This window comes from Falco peregrinus, chromosome 8 (assembly GCF_023634155.1).
Source record: "Falco peregrinus isolate bFalPer1 chromosome 8, bFalPer1.pri, whole genome shotgun sequence".
Classification (NCBI taxonomy): domain Eukaryota; kingdom Metazoa; phylum Chordata; class Aves; order Falconiformes; family Falconidae; genus Falco; species Falco peregrinus.
In genome coordinates, this window is record NC_073728.1 from 14,675,921 (window position 1) to 14,698,279 (window position 22,359).

The 22,359-nt window shown below is 43.0% G+C and overlaps 1 protein-coding gene across 3 annotated transcripts in view; it reads right to left on the bottom strand.

Moving 5' to 3' along the window:
• The window catches only part of CREB1 (cAMP responsive element binding protein 1), a 40,868-nt gene extending 18,780 nt beyond the window's left edge, over nucleotides 1-22,088 (bottom strand). The window contains exons 1-3 of one of the 3 annotated variants that reach the window (XM_055811912.1): nucleotides 21,742-22,088; nucleotides 3,786-3,842; nucleotides 2,585-2,706 (exon numbers count right to left, since the gene is read on the bottom strand). In XM_055811912.1, the coding sequence (XP_055667887.1) occupies nucleotides 2,585-2,698 (114 nt within the window). In that variant the 5' untranslated portion in view covers nucleotides 2,699-2,706; nucleotides 3,786-3,842; nucleotides 21,742-22,088. The remainder of the gene's footprint in view (nucleotides 1-2,584; nucleotides 2,707-3,785; nucleotides 3,843-21,741) is intronic. The other 2 variants (XM_055811913.1, XM_055811914.1) reach the window with 2 other exon arrangements.
• Between the last annotated feature and the right edge of the window lie 271 nt (nucleotides 22,089-22,359).

The window sequence follows — 22,359 nt, forward strand, 5'->3', positions numbered from 1 at the left end:
AATCACGCAGAGAAGGCTCACTCTGGCAAGTCACAAGAACTATTATGGGCGGCTAAAGGATGCTAGGTGGCTGGGCAGGTGCCCCAGTGTGCATCCAGAACGCAGCAGCTGTACGATGACACGATGCATGTGTTCGTGGCTGGGGGGCTCCTGACAGGTAGGAGGGTGCCAGGGCTGCTGCACCTGTGTACATGGCCCTCCGTCTGCACCTGACTTGCACCATCATAGCCCTCAGGGGAGGACTGCAGGCAAGTGTGAGCTGCTCTGGCAGACCTTAGGCAGGTCTTCTAGACACCCAGCTTCTGAAAATTTAACAATCCTCTGGTGTTCAACGGCATTTTCAAGAAATTTGATCCATGTAGCTACAATGCCAGAAGGGGCTGCACTGCTGTCCTATCTAATCTCAAAGAGCGTCTGTGTACTGGACGCAGAAGTAAATCCTCTGCTGTCCCTGTGAGCACGTGGTTCTCAGAAAGCTGCAATAGCTGATCTCTGAATTTCCATAAACATCCACTGCTTACAAGGGAACCTTGCTTAACAACAAAAATAAAGGGAATTACATGTAGACCTCTCTCCTCCACATATGTCTCTCCCAAATCCACAAATCTGTGTTTGCCTTTACCTTCCTTTTTCAGGAAAACAGCTGCAGCATTACACGGTGGTACTTAACTCACATCTGAGAGAAACCCGGGCTGAGATTAACATGCGCGCACTTCCCTCTGGCAAATGATATTCCTTTACCAAGCAACCTTTTTAATAATGCATGTCTGACTAAACAGTCCCTGGCAATGACAGCAAAGCTGATCAACTGGAGGCCACTCTGTGGTCGGATTAAGCCAACAGCAGAGTGTAACTTCCGCAGATGTCTCTGACTCATACCTTGTGGAACTGGAACGAGTTTCCTTTTGACTCTGAAAACTACCCTGAACTCAGTAAAAATGCAGCAATTAAACTAAGCTTACAAGAGGGGTGACCTTACAAGAGATAATGAAAGAACTAAATTGACATAATTAGTTATTTAGATTTGTCTAAGCCTCCGAGGACACTCCCTAATGCCAAACACTGCCACTTCATGTATCAAAAATATCGTAATAATGTAACACCAATGTGAACAAGGCAAAGAATTATGTTTAGACTGTTACATCAGCTTCACAAGGAATATAAAGCCAGGGGAACAGCTAAGGTGCAAATAATACAGTGAATGACAACAGAGGAAATCAGGAAAAACATAACATCATTCTTTGTGGTTCACATGGATTTTAACCATAGCTGTACAGATTTTTCTTACTTGGAAAAATTCTCATTCGAGTACCAGGGTAATTTTGCCCGAGTAAACTGCATTCAACCCACTACATACTTGTAAATTCAGCTGCCTGGAGGTTAGTATGTTAACACAAGAATTTAAAACATTCTTGCTTCTCTGGACTAAATCTTAATGCATAGCAAGCGAGAAGCAGTTTACTGGTTTTGCAAGAGTAATAAACTACTTCCACCCAGTTCACACTGAAGTGTTATTCGCACCACCTACATCCTGTGCCTAAGTTAGACAGTGAGAACACTGCCCAAAGAGGCAAGCTGGTGCAGGGCAGCTGGTGGCCTGTAAATTCACACTACAGCTTCACTCAACAAAATCACCCTGTGCATTTTAACAGCTCCAACCCCTATACTATCACTTGAATGGAAGTATAATAGCTCTGGTTTACCGAAAGGTGCAATGACTTTAATAATTTATAAAATGCTAAGTGATTTAACACTTGTGCCACTTACAAGACACTCAATTCCCCAAACTCCCGAGATATAAAAAACCTGTTTGTTCTTAGTGGACTGCAAACAGTTTTAAAATTAAATGGTTACAGAAGAGAGATGAACAAATTCTGTACTCATTTACACAATGGAGTTGCTTCTGCCAACCATCACTGTATCCAGGAATGAAACCAGGTTCCAAAATTAGAGATGTAGCTGGGATTGCATTTCTTGTCTCTCCAAAATAACTGGAGGATAATAAACGATCTACTACTGTCTCTCTAAACAGCCAACAATTCTGTGAAATTCTGGTGACAACAGGATAACATGAGCTGTCAAATGCCAGCTTGTTCCACTTGATTATAATGTTTATAATACTAATCCTTTCTGGTAAGATGCTGTATTTGCTGCATTATTTATCTATATTTTTGGTTTCTTCTCTTCAGAATTAAACTGACTGCTATAGACAAGTTTCTAACAAAAAGCATAACAGCAAAACAATCCAGTCAATATGAAAAAGACAGTAAATTACATGTTTTGAAAAAAATACCTTTCAGTGTATGGTTGTGGTAAAGAATGCTAGAAATATTTTCATTCATTATTCTATTAACATTACAGTTTACACACATACAGTTCTTCAGGACTAAAACCAGCCTAGTGTGATGGGAAGTTAAAAATCTCTACTGCTTTAAAAATGTGAAGACAAATATTAAAGGAACTATACATTGCACCTGTTTCAGAATCATATCAATGGAACCTTCTCTCAGGCCCATGAGCAGACATTAACCCTTTTAAAAAAATTATCCAATAGGTAAAACTATTACACCGTATGATTTTATACCTGGGCTAACGTTGCAATCTGTGGTTGTGCCTGTACTGTCATCTGTTGGGTTTCTGCCTCTGTAACGGCTGCATCTCCACTCTGCTGGTTCTCTGCTCCAGATTCCATGGTCATTTAGTTACCTACAATCACAATATTTGTCGTAAGTCTGGGTTGGTATGCAAGTCCATTATTCTTGGTGGATCTGGTAGCAATCACTGCAGCTGAGTTCCCATTACTACATACTGTTTTCATTTGCTTATTAAACTGTTGCCAAACTATTAGCATTCAGGCAAATGTTTTTCATGCCAGGTGTCTGCCTCTCAGGTTGATTTTTCTGTGTGTAATGTTTCTGAAAAACAGGCCCAGTCTCCTCCAATAATGAGATCAGAAAAAATGCATTTTGCTCATCTTAAAAAAATTGCTTGAGCAATCGGACTATGATGATCTAGTACCCCCGGAATTTGGAATAACAACCGGCAGTCTGTCAGGAAGGGTGCTCCTTCAGTGCCAAGGTGACAAGATGCCCTGCTACAGCCCTCCCTCTCCCCCGCAACTGCAGTTTGCAGATAACCAATAGCAATTGCTTCTGTGTTGGGCATTTAGTTTTCAGTCTTCTTCTGTCTGAACTAAATATGCAACATCTCCATGCAAATTCTTTCCACAACCAGACTGTGTACAGCCCTATGTCACAGCAACTTAGTCTTCTCTACTCAGCAGTTTTAAAGTCAGTATACGTAAATGATGGAAGCCATTTCTACTTGAACCTTACTGCAAATAGATGTTTTTGTATTTAGAGGTACATAGTAGTTTGTCATGACCTAGGTTTTCTATCATATATAGCTCCTAATACACTTATATTTCTAAGCAATAACTGAGCAAGCTGAGATCACCATAACACAAAACTCTATAAAAAAAGAGGTTGCATAACTTCCAAAACCATGCATGTAGGCAGAGTGCAATGAATGTTAAATCCTGCACTGATCTGCAAAAATTACTTTTCAGATCTTCTCTAAATACTGGTATGGAAAGATTTAATATATAAAAAATTACTTCAAAATACAAGGAAATGCTCCCAATGGTGATACAGCAATACCATTGTATTATACAGAACTCCAAATATCAAATACTAAGAATGTCCATAGCCACAATATTTATTCTGTGTCCCACCCTGTGCTGCCCAACCTACTCAGGCCTCTGGCTACCCTAGGGCAGCACATACCTGTCTTCAGCGCTGGAGCAAAACAACCAGTAAAGCATTTCTGCTTTGGGGAAGAGCCTGCAGGCAGAGGATGCTCAGATCAGAAGAAAGGTGGAAAGAAGGAGAAATGCGCCTCTCCTTGCTAAACTTCACTGCCACCACCACCACCACCCCCACCACCCCCCCCCCTCGCCCCTCCCCGGGAAAAGACTTAGAAGTGTCAATACAGGTGGTAGTACCATGACCACATTCAAGACATTTCATTTTAAACACAAAGTCAGGGAAACTTCCATTTCGGTGCAGACTATACTACAGTATTACAGGAAACAGAATACTCTTTGGAGATGTGTTGCCTAAAGCAGTAGAGTCACACTTCAATCCAGAGTATAATGTGGAATTCTGTCTTACAGTAAACGATCACTAATCAAAAAAAGATAAAACAGCATTTCAAAGCAGTAGCTGCATCTCACGTCAAAAGAAAGCAAGTCAATATATACAAATCAAAGTCCGTATGTTTAGTATTGAAAGTCACTGTTCAAATGAGCGTGTGTGTGTGTGAACAGTGAAATGTTTAAGTACCAAATATTTAGTTCCAACACAATTTTAAAAATTCTTAGGAAATGAAAAGAAGGAAAAGAATTAAACCTGATTTTCCTTAAAAACAGTGACATACAATTTAGAAATTTTTGGAAAAAGTAATTAAAATTCCTCTAAGCACCTGGGATTTTGTTATGCCTCTCCCTGTTGCCATGATTTTTGTCCCACATAAACTAGGTATTAGTCTGACAAATGCTCACAGATAAACAATACTCTACCTCTATGCATATACTGGTAAACTGGCCATGAAAGAAATTAATTGTAAACTCACTGCATTTTAAGTAGTCTAGATGTTACTATTTTTATAAGAGTTTCAAGAACAGCCTGCGTCCCCCCCTTCTTTCCTACTGTACCAAATCTCTGTGCTGCATTTCATCTCCCAGAAAGCACAAAAGAAAACCCATGCACTATTACTATTTGCAATATATATTACCAAACAGTTCTTAAAGACTTCATTAATGACAGCAGTTTAAGTGGCTTTCTATCAGAACTTTAACACACCAGTTGTACTGTAACAGTCTTAGTCTCCTATTATACATCAAATTTTTGAGCATTCCACATTTTCACAAGTGCAAACTACAAACCAGACTACTGTAGGTTTCTTCGATTTTTATAATTTTTAAAGAGATATCTGGTTTTATCACTTTTTTGCAACTATCAGCCAGTTTGGTCGAAGGTAAGAAAATCAACAACTTTTTCCCAATTCCGATGCATGTATCATGGTGACTCCAGCCAAAACACTACCTCATCGGAACCATTTGAGGAGCAGATCTTTCGCAACATCTCCCAGCCAAGTATCTGAAAAGAACTTTAAAAACAATTCCCCAGCTACAAATTCGAGTATGTTTCAAAACTAATAATGCTTTTGTTTGCTGATAGAAACCATTACTCCAGTATGGAGTCAGTTGCTATACAAATGGAATTAGAGATAGATGAAATGTGCAAGTGAGAAGTCTCTTGAATCAGGTATTTAGCAATGTTTGCAAAGGTAGATGTTGCCAAATTCCTGCTGATAAATGCAGTATTTTCCTAGGAAGACTTTCCAATTCTCTCACACGCTATTCAGCAAAGGACCTCTGGTTTTACAAGCTTGGTTTACACACTTGCATCATCTTTTGCATATCCAATCAGCAAAAACATTAGCATTTTGGGGTGCTCCCTCCTCTACAGCACCAAAATGTCGGCAATCAAATTCTTAACGTGACTTGCAAACACCTAAAGGGAACCTCCTCATAATGTACAGTAAGCACCAAACAATGCAGGAAGCTGCCTGCAAGATTTACACCTTAACACATGCAGTTTAAATGAGTGTCCAACATTACTTGTAGTTTTTGGATAAGCTCTTAGTCTCGTGTTATTCACAAGTTCTAAGTACTCTTGAATTTGGTTCCATTTACCTTGCACTTACAGATCACATTATTTGTATTCTAACACCTTCACTACTACCTTTTACGGTAACTTGTGAGGAAAAGAAAGAATCAATTTTTTAGCATCACAACATCATATTCCAGATACAATGATTACTACATTGTTTTATTTTTAACTTTAACAGTACAGTATGATTAAGATTGCCAAGATATATAAGAGCAGGCACCTAGAACATAAATACTTAGTAAATTGTGTGTTCAGATTAAGACCAGGATGGCTGAAATTAAGGCTGTCAATTCCTATTAGTTCTTGTAATTTACAATGTAACAGATGAAATGATGTTTGGTTTGAAACCTTAACCTCCCCACACCTACAAATGAATGCCAATCTTTCTACCTCCTTTCTAAGCTCTCATATACCCCTAGACTAGACAAACTTCGCTGACCAGTACCGCTGTGGGTCCTCAAGCCCACCCCACCGCACCATCCTTTTGCTCCTCCTGCCCTGTTCACAGTGGCCCACCCTGCTCCCAGGCACTGATTTCCCTGGCAGCCACCACACCTCGACATCTCGAAGGGAAGCAGGGATCTGAAAGTGTCCCAGTGGGGAACATGTGTCCAAGGCAGGGAGCGCATACAGGAGCAGAGGGAGCACACCTTCTTCTCATCCCTCCCTGCTTCCAGGTTACTTTCCATCTTGTCAGGAGAGTACCTGTACTCCCACTTTGAGGAAAAATAAATAACTGCTGTAGGTCATCTTGAACCAAGTATTCTAAATGAAACTAACTGAACAGTTAGCTGTTAACAACCAGAGTTGGAAAACCAGAGTATGCTTGCCTAAAGCAACTCGGCTATGAACTCTGAACACAGGTTAAGAGAGCTGATGAGATCACCTGGTTAGAGATGGTTTAACTCATGACTTCTATGTAATACACATTTTTCTTTATTAGTTCAAAGCAGCTATTATTATACTTACTAATACTTTCTTAATAATGTGCTTACTAATGATTTGAAACTCTGAAGGTGAAAAGCCAAAAAGCTAAACATTCAGCTGACACCCAGTAATTTGTTTTAGCCAAATCAGGACTGGGAGAAAGAAGTTCAGTGGAAGACAACTAACTATACTAGCTCAATTTACACCATGATAGCTGAAGACAGATGCTAATAAACACAAACAGTTGCAGATTGCAGGGAAATGGAACGGCACACTGTAGAAAAATCTGAATAAATCTGTCTTGTTAGTTGTGTAAACTTGGAAAGGGGGCCTGGGCATTACTACAGATAGTTCACTTCAGATTTCTGCTTAACATGCATCCATGGTAAGAAAAGCTGAAGTGGTACACTGCAACAGTAATAAGAGACAGGGTAATGTTTAAAAATTTTGTTTGTATAGATGGACCCTATACATCAGCTGGATGACAGTACAGACATTAGGAGCCATCTTCAAAATGAGTTCTGTGGAACCTGGGTGTGCAGAGAAAGCAAAAATTTGGGGCAATGAAAATCTGCTGTATGAAGAGACCAGATAGAAATACAATACTTACTCCAAAGAGAAAAATGCTTCAAACAATAAAAAATAATTTATATTGGTAACAGGGTATGTAAACTTGAAACATTCACTGTCTGATTATAAGAACAGCAAAGATGAAAGGTGACAAATTTAAAAGTATGAAAATGAAAACTTACAAATATGTATTAAATATTATGAAAACTGATACTTTATGTACTGCAAAATAGAGCACTGATGCTGCTGCTGCTAAGCAAGTTATCAGGATTCAAACAGGTGTTAAGACATGCACATGGATAACAATACCCAAGAATATCCCAAATTATGGTTATTTCATACCAAAAAAAGTGCAGATCTGAAAGGAAGACAAATCATCATGAGTCAGGATTTAAATCAATCTCTAATCCTTAAAAACGCAAATGAATGCCCCAAAGCTTTCTGTGCTTTTCAGTCGTACAGCTGGCACAGTAAAACATACTACCTCTCCCTGCAAGCCTTCCTTTTCTGTCTTTAGTGATATGGTGACAATTCAGTTATCAGTTAATGCTTACACTGACAGTTATTGGCCATACAACATAACTACACCTTGAGGCAACACAGTTCGCTTTACACCTCAGACGTACTGCCACAGCCCGCTCACAAGCGAGCACAGCTTTACCAAGTGACACACTTTAAAGTCTCCTTCTCTTCCATAGCTAGATACAAATTCTGGTTTTATTTTATTGAATTACACACCCAGGTTTTGAAGAACAACATGACAGCCTCCAAAAACAGTGCAGAGCAGAGACCCAACAAACTTACGCCCACCTGGAGACCAACTTGTGCAACATCCTCAGACATTCACCAGCCGTCACCTGCAGCCACATCAGGTTCCCGATCCAGTTCAATACTCAGCCACCCAGCTGCTTATGGCAGCGAAGGACTGGGGCAGCAAGGGGGCTGAGGGAAGGGAAATGGAGGCAATGCCTGCTTCTCAAGCCCTGTATTCGGCTTTATTCATAGCAGGCATGCCAGTACAATTGTGCAGGAAGCAAATACAGCTCCACGGTCCAAAGTTCCAGGAATCTGACTCACTCTATATTTACTACGTGTGGCTTTATAAAGCCACAGATCCACCATGAAAGGACTGAAAGGGTCATCAAACCCCACTCGTGTGCTATTATTTGTTTTCACCTTTCCAGTGTAAGTACCGAGAACATTCACATGAAATCTGAAACATTTCCACTGTTACCTTGTAGCATCTGCAGCCCTTTCAGCTGCAGCTCAACAGCCACTTTATGAACTCCATTCAATGGCTGCCAGACTGAAAACATTGAGCGAAAAATAATTTTATTTACAGCTAACACATGGGACTTCAAATAACCAGTAATAAATGCTCAAAAGGACAAGACAGGCCCATAATTATCTCTCTCTGTCGCTAACGACTACAGTGGGTTGGCACAGGAGCTGCAATTTATGTCAGAGCTTCTCTGTCATCCCAAGCTGGCACTGCCCCTGCCGCTGCACCCTGGGTATTTGCTCCTCCTGCCCTCTCCTCCGGGTGACAGGACTGTGCATCACACTGTGAACACAACCTACGTTTGCTGCTTTGTCTTAAATCTACCTTTTACCACTTCTCTGAACGAGTCACCACATAGACACTCAATGATCATGCCAGCTTCTGGGTCACGGCTGGGCAAGGGCCTGGCAAACCGAGTGGAAGTGGAAGTAAAAGAATGGCCTCGACAACCAACTCCACTGAAAACATCAAAAATGGGGAAGAGTATTTGCAGAGATTATTTGCATTCACACACAGCAATCTGCCAGGCAAACCGAAGAATAAAAAGCTGGAAAAATTCTTCTTGTCACTGAAGTTGAAGTATTTGATCTTGAACTTCCAAGAAAAACTGAATCTCACTGTAAAGAGATCTTGCACAAAGCAGAATCAGACCATCACCTGAGTGTAATACCTCTAGTCCCACTTCTGTCTCCACCAAGATGACACTCTGAGAAGTTTCTGACAACTCTTTGCTGACTGAATACATGGTGTAACAGCCAATGCAAGAAAGGCAAATGATGTAGTATTTTCATACAGATCACAGAAGAAATGCAACCAGGAGCCTTGATTATGTGTGAGAAACTTTTCTGGCTCATGACTTTTCCAACAAAACTTCTAGTGCAGTTGTAGCTGTACTTCCAAAGTCAGTGAAAATTTCTCATACTTAACAGATTCAGGTATGTAAATGACTAAAGTACCGGAACAAATCAGTTGTGTTGCATGCTCAATCTCCCTTTCACTAAAGAAAAAGCAGTAGCACATTTTAAAACAAGGGCTGAAGACCAAACACCTGATCTCACAGCTACAGCAGGGAGCACCCAAATCAGTGATCATGTCTAGATACTGTCTTCTGTTAGCGTAACACAAGAAAGCTGATATTTATCACGTAGATGGTGAATCAGTATGCACAGGTAAGGTGTGCAAGTGAAAGTTGCTTATAAACACTTCACTGATTGATTTTTCTGATTTGACTCCACGCTCTTGCCATTTTACTAGTATCTAGTGTTTCTGCCCTCAAGCTTTTTAAGAGATTGTGACAACAATTAACTACAAATTATTTCTTGCATCACAGATTCTATGAACAAATACAAGAGCATCCAAAAAGTACTTGCTACACGCACATTATTTAAATCATGTTTAATCTATGCTGCCTTTTCTTGCTCAATATAGAATTAAGGAACCTAACTGAACTACAACCTTTCCTTTTGAGACTGTGAACTGGGCACTAAAAGTAAAGGTGAAGCCAGCTTAGAAAGAACAAAACTACTTATTTTAATTCTACTGATAATATGTATTTACAAACCCCACCTTTTCCCTAACTTTATCTAATAGTTGGGATAGGTCTTATGTGAATACACCAGTTCTGCAAAGGGGCTGAGTGGATAGACCAGAGGAATCATCTCCTAAGGCGTTAACAATGAAAAGCAAACAAATGCCTCTCCACTGTCTTACCCCCTTCCATTCAGAAATTCCCCCAAAATACTGTCAGACTTCACTTAGACAAAACAAAATGTCAAAACAAATCCAGGAAAGGTTATAAAATCATTGGGTAACTACTACTATGATTACTGAAAACCGATTCTATAAATACATTCTAATTATAAATGCTCTGTCTTCATACTGAATGCACTTACAGTATTAAAAGACTAATTCACATACTTTACACCTGTGATCCTTAACATAGGACAGAATTATTGTAACTACTTATAAACACCTGTAGTGAATACGTGTAGTAAAACCCAGACCAAAACAAAAAAGCTGAAAGATATCTGCAAACTGAATTTGAGAGAAACCAGGTATTTTAAGGATGTCCTGGGCAGTATCTACAATCAGTTCACGAGGACTTAATGAGAACTTGCTCATTTCTGAGAATTCAGCACATTTTGTAGTTCTTACACACTTGTTGCCAATACCATATTTATGCACAGTATTTACATACAAAGTGACCACACTTTACTACAGCTTACCATCTGTTCTCCAACATTATTTTTAGAACATAAAAAGCACCTAGTTTTCAATCTATGCTGATTTCTTGCAACTCCTAGTAACTGTAGAAAGAAGTTTTCCTTTCACGAAAATGAAACCATGTGAAATTGTCAAAATAAGTGCCTCTCTTCTCCACGTATCTGCTGAAAGCACTGCGGCTCACTTTGCAATGTGTAGCTGCTGGTTACTTAACAAAAATTATCAGAACAGCATATCTGAACAGTGTAATTTGTGTGCAGACATCTTAAACACCACATAAAATACAGGCAGCAAATGATTTTTCATAATGGCAACCGGGAGCTAACGTTCCCACTGATACACGATGAACTCCAGAAACAAGCTCTTTGCAGTTGGAACAGGCCTAGCAAATAATCAGCATAGCCACACATGACGAGGTTTAATTTTTGGCCCTTGTCAAACTCCCCTTTTGCTTTTGACTTAAACAGCAGCAAGTGGAGAACTGAGGAATGAATGACTGCATGAGACCTGAAGCTGACCTCTCAGCACAACTGACTGCACTGACATGAAGCCAGCCACTTCTCATACTTGCACTTCTAACTTCAATGCTAAACTGTGACTACACACTAGTCTGATGGCAGTATTTAATAAAATAGGAAGATATGATTACATCGGTACTAAGATTAGTGAAGTATCTTTGTCTGTCTGTCTGTTTGTCTGTTTCTCCAAAAGAGGAGCCCCTGTGATGCTGCTAGGTGCTGCAGTTCACCAGCAGTGTTGACTTCTGCAAACAGCAGGTACCTCACGCTGCAAGGTGGGGACGACACCTGCTCAGCCTGTGGTGAAAGCTTGCTGGACATGAACCAGCACTCATCTAAAAGCCATGGGGTGTATTAACGCAGCCTGAACCTAAGTGATGCAAGTACAGCAATGGGTACGATAAACATCTCTGTTCTGCTCATGAGGCCCTGTGCCCAAGCTGGTACACCCTACCTCTTAGTACAGGTAGTTAGCTTGGGCTCAGCGCCATGCTAAAGCAGCGACATGACCCCTGTGTAAGAAGGTAGGTTGAACCTGGCTGGCACAGTGAGCAAATGAGAAACAGTGCTCTGGTGCCACCCAGCTATCTACGTATGCCAAATAATTTATCCTGCTGCGCTGGTCAACAAGCAGAGCCTTTTGGGCCACCTCCTTTCATAACAAACACTGGCTTGTGAAGGTGTTCAAGCAGAAGAACTAAGGCAGTCCAGAGTGACAGAAAGGAGAGCTGATTCTGCAAGCAGACAGAGACCTTCTCCTTCTTCAGTGACAAGAAGAAAATGGGAGATGATGGTGGAAAAGAGGACTGTGTCCCTACCACCAATGGAAGTGTTCGGAGCAGAAAATTATGCCAAGTTAGCCAGGTTAAGACCCATCTAAGAAGGTGCGTATTTTCCTTTTTTCCACTAGGTAGACCTGTCAGGACTTGAGGTTTCCACTTTACCTGCCACAGCAATTCAGACAGATCATACTTGTTCTCCTCCACATGAGTTTCTGCCTCTTACTGTCTTTCACTGCCCCATCATTCATTCTGGCAGAATAAGAACCACCTAAATGCTGCAAGACGTATTTGACAATGGCTTGACATGTTCTAAGGATCTCTGTCCACATGACAAGCAACCTTTAAACATCCCACGTCAGAGGCATCAGCTGGAGGAACTGCTGCAATCCCAAACCTCTGGCAGCATGCAACTCTGTAGGGAGAGACTCTACAAATACTCATATTTAAAAAAAATTGCTAACTCTGAGGTGGGGAAACTACTAAAACTTGTTCTCAGCAAACTGCAGGAGCCATGACTAACTGCTCAACAGAGCCGGTCTCATAGAAAGAGTGAAGTAGGACTATGATGTTGTTAAGATGAAGGTATTTTTCAAAAGTGTCTCCTGCATAGGATTTGCTCTATATATGTGGTACAGATTCATGCAGTCTTGATCACTGGGTACATGACAAATGCTTAAGTGAACAAAGCTAAAGCTACTCTGAAATTATATAGAAGATTATCCAGCTCTCTTTTGGTGCTCAGAGCAAATCAGGAACAACTTATTAAAACCTAAAAACAACTGCATTACACAGATTCACATCAGTCTGGTTAACCTGAGTGCTCCAAGCCCAAGGGACAAGAATACAACATACAGTAATCTTACACCTGTAACAGAGAAAGGAATTACCTCCATACAGGTGTTTCCTTAATTGTAACAATTTAAATTACCTACCAGGTATGATTTAATGGAAGCACATGCAGGAATGTGCTAAAGACAGATAAGCATATAAGCATGTTTATTATTACCTGAGATCTTTCTATTCCAAAATAATGTTTCCACAGTCTCTGTTAATTTTACAGTGTGAAAATATTAACAGATGCATCACATTTATCAGAACAGCATAAGAATAGACTGAAGGTTCTTAAAGATTACACTGATTAAAGATGACACTCTAATGCATTATGAATTAAAAATATATTCTGAAATTTAATTTTCTGGAAAGTCCCAGAAATTCAGGGGACTCTCCCATGAATAAAGTAAATGTTTCCTTTTCCATTCTATAAAGAGGAGGCTAACTGTCAGGAGGTAAAGTTTTCTGTTTGGTCAAATTAGATATCTGAATGTCATCATCCATTTGGTTTGTTCATGTAAAAATTAAAAAAAAAAAGCCTGAGATTTAAACACTGTGGGTCACCTCAGCAAAATACTGCAGATCAAAAAGGGTCTGACGCTGGAATCCCAAAGTGATACAGTTCACACTTGTTTTTATACCATTCTTCTGTTTCAGAAAGCTACCAAATCAGTTAAGAAATTCAGGATAGGCATGGAGTTTCAGGTATTATTAGCAGCGTAGTTAAACTTGACAAGAGAATTTTAGGTAGAATTTGTGTCTGTGCTGAGATTCTGTCTGTCGGTGAGAAGGGACAGCTCCACTGCTAGCATTTCTAACCCACCTCTGAATGACAGTGACTAAAGGATTAATTAATTAAAAAATGCCATTTCATGTATTTACGCTGCAAGCTTTATAGGCATAAACTATTAAAACAAACATTGTTCATTCTGTTTGATGCTTGGAACATACGTAGTATTTTTAGAGTTCAACCCATAGTATAAGAGCTCGAAGTTATATAACTTGGTAAACATTGGAAATTCTTAATTAAAAAAACCTCAACACTTCTAGTGAGTTCAGAAAGAAACCACAACAAAATAGATGTTTCAGATCAATACTTTCACTGTTTTATTGATTATCTTTAGAAATGGTCATCTGAAAGTAAGATAGACTGAACTATTTATACAAAGCTGACATTTACCACTTATAAAGTCAAATGCCTGAAATTCAAAATAACCTGTATCTGTACAAACAACATATTTCTGTTATGGTTTAATCGCTTTGTTTCTTTCTTAACAGGCAATATAGACTATTTTTTTGCTTCAACTGTCTCAAGTAAGTGAAAACCTTTGAATTTTTTCTGCAGTTGGGAGTGCTACCGTAGAGTATGCCCAGGTATGCACAAGAAAAACGGCACTTCCTTACAAACCTTGCCCTTGTCCAACTCTTGAATGCATCCTATTCACAAAATTTATTGCAACATTAAACCCAAAAGATTTGAGGCTTAAGCCACAGCTCAGACTTAGATATATTTTATATCCTAAAATTGCTCTGGCTTTACTGGTCATATTGAAATCACTGTTGCTTGGCCAATTAGTCTTGAAGCAACAGCAGGCACATCTTGCTTAACACACCAAAATTAAATCTATGACTAGCCCTCTCCCTAAAAACCAACTGAAACAGAAGTTTGTAGTAAATGCTACAAATTTTGTAGTAAAATAATTTTGACTAATGTTACCAACTGAGTGGATTCTGATTTATTTTCATGTATTTTCATATTTGTCTGGACAGTGCAGGAGAGCTTCTTAAATGAGAAAGACCTCTCATATACCTGCCAGGCAGACCTACTCTGCATAAGTATCACCTCCAGCACAATTTATCTTGGTTCTCAAATACTTAATCGGAGTTTAAGACCTGCATTACCTGTGGGCAACACACCTGTCTCCATGGAACAGAGATGTGACTTGCTGGTAACACTGAAGGGCAGAATGATGACCCTGAATAAGCAACGGGAGCCAGTGATGAACCAGAAACAGCCAGAGAAAGAAACAGAATCCATGTTTTGCATCAGTGTGTTGCACACAAAAGAAACCCCCCATTTTGCCCACTGCAGCTACAGTCTTACAAGCATTTCTGCTGGCAGCACTGCCAGCTCAGGCTCTGCTTTTCTCTGGATTCCCTCTTACGCATACCTTTACAGCTGCCTCTGAGGCTGTGCAGTAAATGGGACTGTGCAACTAATTTGCCCTACAGATAGACCAGAAAAGACAACTTATTTTTATCCTGGACCAGTTCTCTGATCCAGTTCATGTCACTGCCTCACAGACAACCATACTGATGCTACTGGCACAGGAGCTGGAACAGGGAAGGTGGAGCAGAGCCTACCCTGCTGCAGCCAGGCCCGCCAATGAAAGCAAGGTAGATCAAATCATGGGGTACAAGTGTCATAAGACTGTGGGAAGTTAACAAAGATGCTGAAGAAAAGAAAACATCTATATTCTGTGATTTGATTATGATGATTTGATTTGATGATGACTCCACTTAAAGAGTGGGAGGCTGGAAACAGGATGATTCTTTTTTACAGAGTCAACATTAGCTTTCTGAGGATTGGGCAGAGAGATGCATTTTTCAAACAGCCATATCGCTGACAAAGCAGTTGTCTGCAGCAGGTAACATACTTCTTCCTCTACCCATCCCAGGATAATGTGCATTGATTATACACTCCAAATTTTCATGCTAGTAGTTTCAGCCACAATTATTATTTTAAAATCAGGAAGACAGGCCTGTTTACAGTTTACAGTAAAAGGGAAACTAACACGAGCTCACCACCCACACGCCTTGGGCCAACTGACAGCATTTCCACCACCGGGTTGGATCTGGACCCCTTCTGGAGCTTCATTTTTCAACTTGGGCTTGGTTAAAGAAATGTTACGTATAATTCTCCCCACCTGACAAGGCTTCTCATAAAGAAAAGGACCCAGGAGTTACACTGATCCAACCTCTTGAGAGGACCCAAACCTGCCTCTGGTAAGGAGTAGCCAATTTAATCACACAGCTGTCACCAGGTTTTCAAGAGGGAAACTTCCCCTCCCTGGTTTTTTTTTTCCTTCAACTGAGACACTGTGTTCTAGCTTTCCCAGCTGTGACAAACTGATGTGGCTCTCATCACCATGGACAGAGCCTTTCTCTTCCTTCTTTCACTGTGGATCATGGATGCGCTGCAGTTCCCCAAGATGGGTTTGATGACCCAGCTTTTTGATGCTGAAGGAAGTTGCGTCCCCCTCCACCCTCTCCATATACTCCCCCCGCGAACTTGCACCAGTGCTGGTGCTTACAGCATCTCAATCACCAACCAATTCAGCTCACTCACAGAGGAGACAACTAACCTAACAAAAAAGCACAGTTTTCTCCTGGGTTAGTGATTTGAACTGGCTCATTAGACCTTACATACAATCAACACTACAGCCAATGTAAGGGATGGCTGAATACCATACAGCCAGGAGGAGGCCAGCAGGAAGGGGTATGATGTCTGTCTCCTGAGAGACACACACGGTTTACCAGCTCAGATGAAACCACAGCAACAGACTTGTTCTGTTGGTATTATGCTGCGGCATTAGTACACAGTGCCCTTTTCCACATCTTCCCTCCCTTGGTATCACCCAGAATTTTCCTATCAGCACAAGAGAGAAAGATTTGGACGACCTTCACGAAGACAGGCAGGGGTCCTACTTTTACAGTAACACCCTAGGCTTTCTTTTTTAAGAGAAAGCTCTCTGCAATCTACAAAGGCATAAATTTACAAACCCTGCTCATATTGCATGTCACTTGGAGGAATGGACAGGCACCAGCAGAGTCTGAGGCCGGGCCAGCTACAGAGAGCCAGAAGAAGAGTCATCAGAAAAAGGCAAGAAAATAATGTTTGCCATCCATTATTCCATGGGGTATGAAAGATAAGCTAAATGAGAAAAGATTTTACATTCAAGCCCTAGGAAAGGTGCAAGGGAAAGCAAAATTCAATTGATACTGCAACAGCAGTAGTGAACAAGAGAAAAGTAAGGGTAGCACCTATCAGAAAAGTGCATGCTATTATTGGAACCAAAATGTCACAGGAGGCTGCAGAGTTGCTGGAGAAATGATTAAGAAGTTGTGGCAAAAAGCTGCAGAGAACAGCAACAGGAGGTTAGAAGTTAGAACAAAACACATGAGAACAGGACTGAGGAAATGAACATGACAGACGTTAAAAAAAAAACACACAAAAGGTATTTAAGCCAAGTAAATAAGTAGCACAATGAACAGTATGTATACATGATATTAAAGTTTGGGAAAGGCTGCTGCTCATGTTCATTTGCTCCCATTTAGCGCACATGAAAACTTAAACTTAGCTAAATGATCCAGGGCTGCAGCAAGAAGAACCACAACAGGACCTATGTCATCCAGCTTAGTTATAAACACAGCGATAATTTAATTTTTTTTTACGTAGGCTGCATTTTCTTGTTTAGCAGCACTGCTGTTTGAGCTGCCCTCATCTTTCTGCTCATTCCAGCCCCATTCCTTCCCCTGATTATGCTGGTACAGCTACTGTGCAGCCATGCAGCAACCAGGGGAGGGAATGATCCAGGTGACAAATAATCAGGCTCCCCAGCCCTCACCCTGCTGGACTGTTTCCCGTCAGGCCTGCCATGCAGTAGCCCAAACATCTGTACTGGTGCAATGGAGAAGACATGAACAAATCACCAGACATGGAGTATGCTTCAGCCAATATTACTGTCAAAAAAAGGTGTGTGGCACTATGGTTTCAGTCCATCAGGCAGTAGACAAACTTCAGAAATTCTTGGATTTCTCAGGTTAGGTTGGGGTTTTTCTTGAGTCTGCTCAAGAAAAGAACCTGATCTTTCCTAAGTTTAGAAAGCTATCTGAAAAAGTTTCTGCCAAAAGAGGAAAATATGACCCAGCTTTACAGTTCTTCTAAATGAAGGGAAAAAAAAATTGCCAATAACCTCACTGACCAAACAAGCTATCACTGGAACAACACTTAGAGGATCAGAGATTTTTACAATCACTTGAACTCTCCCCTCCAACGTGTGAAAACATCAAGGGCAGACATTTTTTTCAGCTTCCTGCATGAAGGTAGCTTCAAAATAGTTCATTATAATGCTTCCTGCAGCTCTGCCTAAAGTAGCTAGCACAGTCTCATGTCAGAGATTGACTGAAATGCAATGAAAACCAAAACAGCAACTGTCAGGACTCTCCTGTCTTTCAAAATACTTTTCCATCTTTCACCTAATGGCCTTGATTTATGACAAACATCAAATCTCACAATACTCTCAGGAGAAAAAAAAGGTATGCTTATTATCTTAAGCAGTAAAAGAAACACTGTACCTATGCACTTTGCTCAAAATCACTGACCTAACAAGCATCAGTGCTGCTTTAAACTTGTATGTATGTTTATGTTTTACATATATATAAAACATATACCTTGATCCAAATAGGAACACACTTCCTCCAAATTTCTACCCTCTTTCCTTTACGTGGTTCCTCCACCACCTAGTTTCCTATTCTGTCCACTTTGCATGGGATATTCTAAATCCAGCACTGCCAGAGAAAAACAGGAGCAGCACAGAATGAGAAAACCCTTGTCTGTTTTCAAATGCTTTTTTACCTAGAAGACCAACTAGACCCCGGCACATCTTCATCTCCTGTACAGCTGAAAGGCTATTTTAGAAACATGGAAAAATGGAAGGTGCCGTATTTGTTCTCACTCACCTTCTTAATTGCGGTACAACCAAGCAATCTAAAAATTGTGAAGAAGAAAAGAGTTATCAATGCCTTCATGCTGAGTGGTGTACAAAGGTAACTGCAGATTGCTCAGGTTTTCATAAGTACCATGAAATATGATCACACAGACTGCAGATGAGGCAACACAATTTTTGATTCAGAGAAGAATCACTGCCTTGTCACGAAACTAACTGTACGCAGGTAGGGCACCAGAGGGCTCAAACTGAATTCAGCAGGGTTGTTCCTGTGGATGAGGATTGCTGTCATGTCCCATGAAAGTAACCTTAGATTAGCGGCAGAAAGCTAGCACGGCCTTCTCACTGCACAAAAGCCTTGAGAAGTGTGACATGAGTAACTGATCTCGACTTGCTTCCAGAGATCCCAAAATAGAGGTGAAGTGTGAATATCCCATTTGTTTCAAAAGGGTGTCATCAGAAACCCCTCGTCAGGACCTTGTCTGCTATCAAAATCTGCACCTACAGAGCTGTTGCTGCACTTCGGCAAGAAGAGGTCATTTGCTTCTTACTGCAGCAGAACAGCTACTTTCCAGAATATGATCAGCTACTACAGAGTATTTTATATTTGACATCAGTACCAGCAATAGCTACGCTGGTGTAGGCTTCCAGGAAATAGATAGATTGATGACTTGACAGTCTAAATGAGATGCTTCTAAATTTTCTGTATCAGCAGACCCCTCTCCCCTTTCAGACCTTCGGTTTGTTGGTTTTTGCGTTTTTTTTTCACCCAGTGTAGCAGACACCCTTATGGCCGGAAGTATAGAAGGGAAAAAAAAAATATAGAGATCAGCTGCAGACAATTTACTGCACATTTAGACACAAAGCTGAGAGTACTAATCTAAAAACTGATGTTCTATCAATGAAACTTAAGCATTAAAAATGATTACACTCTTCTTTCCTACATGCAAATATTTCATTTTGGGTCACCTGTAAGTGATGCTTAGCAAATACACAACCACCTCCCTGTTCCCTTTTCTCTCTGATCTGTGAGGATACATAGCTGGTAAGGAAATAGAACTGTATCAGAAAATACGGATCTGAAAGTCTTCCCCTCTATTATGAAATAGAATAAAATAAAATGCTGTGTTTTAAAGCTACAAAAAACATGCAAGAATTTACTGTCATTTTTGTATTTAAAATAAAGTGCATATTCCATTGAACCAAGAATGAATGAAATACACCAACTACTACACTCTCTTTAATCACTAATAGCAGCTACATTGCTTACTGAAGTCCTCAGATGCCTATTAATCAACTACAACTTTAGAAAACCTCTTCTCATGTTGGTATTACTCTGAAGTGATGTGGAGCACCTTTGGCCTTTACTTCAAAAGAACTGGTGGAAGTGTCAGAAAATGGAAATTCACATACAAGGAAGGACAGGCCTATCTACACATGTGAATCACAAATATACGTCTTGAATAAAAACTTATGTCAGTGACTTCACACTTTAAAAAAAACAACACATTTGTTGATACAGGGAAAGGGAACAAGTAGAATCTCAAGATTCCTGTATTCTGAAATAGTGTTCAGTGGTCACAAGGGACTGAACAGAGATATCCGATATTCCTAAGTAAGTCTCTAGTCCTTTATTTAAGAAATAGGAAACTTGCTTCTAACCGCAGGGCTGGGGCTGGGGAGGGGGGGGAAATATTCATGACAGGTGTTATTCCAGCAGCAGATTACGTGCAGACACTTCAACATTTAAGAGGGAGAACAAAATAAAATTAAGAAAAGCCCCCAGCTTTCTGGGAAGAAAAGTCATATGGCCAACGAAATTTTGGTATCCTTCCACACGTTCGAGAGGTGCTAACAATCTTTGGTTAAAAGGTTTTTTAAGACTGCCACATCGTTTTTACTTATTACTATACCCAAAAAAGCAGATATGCAGGTTCTGACAGTAGAAATGAAGCCAAAACAACGGCTTCTCTCCTAGGCAATGGAAGGGGGAAAAAAAGCCCCACGGCTGCGGCAGGACCAGGCCGGTGGAAGCCGGCAGCCGAGCTGACATTTGCTGCTAAAGCCGGGATAGAGGTCAAATCCTGCCGGCTGCGCAGCACCCGGGAGCCCGTGCAAGACCGGCAAAAGTAAATCCCAAACCGAGATTTACCAGCCGCGGCCGGGCTCGAGCTCACCGTGGGTTAAAAATACCGCCGGGAAAGCAGCAAGGCTGCTGGGGTCGGCACCGCCGTTCCCGGTAAGTGCACCGGGCTGAAGGCGCTCCCCTCCGAGCGGCCGGCGGAGCGCGGCGTGGCTGACCGGGCGCCCCGGCCCCTCCGCAGCCGCCCGGCGCGGCGGCCCTGCCCCGCGCTGCAAATGAAAGCAAACCACCAGACCGAGCGCCGGCCCGAGCGTCCATGCAGATTTTATTAAAAACTTCTCGTTACAGAGCCTGGGAGCGTGTTACAGAGCCTAGGAGCGCCCCACGCACTCGCTTCCACCACGGCAAGAGTCTGTTTATTTATTTATACAGCGCATTCGGGTCACCGGGGAAGCGAAACCGGCCGGGCGCGGAGCGGCGGGCGCGGGGGGCCGGGGCGGCCCCGCAGGAGGGCTGCCCGCCCGCCCCGCCGCCGCGGCGGCCGGCCCCGGAGCCCGGTGGGGCCGCGCCGGCCGGGAGGCCGCGCCCGGGGCCGCCGCCGAGCCAGGCGGGCAGCGTCGGGGGGAGGCCGCGGGGCGCACACGGAGGGCGGCGCGGGGAGGGGGCGCGGGTGGGTGCCGGCCACCCCCCGCCTCCGCCGCTCCCCCCTCGTCGTCTTCCTCCGCCGCCTCCTCCTGGGGCCGGGGGGCGCGATCCCCCTTCCCCGCCGCGGTGAGCGCCGCCGCTGGCTGCCGCCAGAGTCGCCGCCGCCGCCGCCCGGCCGTGGCGGCCGCCGCCGCCGCCGGGGCCGGCTCCCATCCGCCATTATCCTTTGTTCGCGGCGCGGCGGCGGCGGGGATGTTGCAGGGCTCGGCTCCATCTTTAAAGCGGGCGCCCCTCCCGCGGGCGGTGCAAGGCCGGGCCCCCGCGTCCTGCCGCCCGGCGGCTCCCCTGGTCCCCGCCGGGCTCCATTTCCTTCCCTCCCCCCCGCCCCTGTTTGCTGGGCGCCTTCCTCCTCTTACCGGTTACCAGGCTGCTCCGTCACTGCTTTCGTTCGCGCCTAGGATCTCGCCGCAGTTTTATTCTCTCCCCCACGTAACACACCGCGTCAAACTACACCTCCGCCGCGTCACTCACACACACACAGGCGCTCCCAGCCCGGCGACAGGCAGGCAGCGGCCGACTGAGGAGCGCCAGCCAGGGAGCAAGCGCCGAGCGCGCCGCGGCCCGCACGGAAAACGCCGAGCGCTCACGGAAAACGCCGAGCGCCCGGCAGGCGGCGGGAACGGCCGAGCGCGCGGCCGGCCCCCGCGGAAAGAGCCGAGCGACCGCGGAAACGAACGAAGCGCCCCGGAGGGGCGGCGGAAAGAGCCGAGCGGCCCCGCGAAGGCGCGAACGGCGTTTCCGCCCGGGGCGGCCCGCGCGGAAAGCACCGAGCAGGGCTGCGGGGGGGCGCGCGCTCCCGCCGGGCGCGGCAGCCGAGCCGAGGAGGCCGGAAAGCCGCGAGCGCTCACGGAAATGGCTGAGCCGCGCGGGAGGCCGAGCGCGGGCCCGTCTGCCCCAGGGACGCCCCCCGCCCCGGGGGCGCCGGCCCTTCCGAGCTCGCCGTGCGCGTCCGGGCGCACGGACTGGCACCCCGG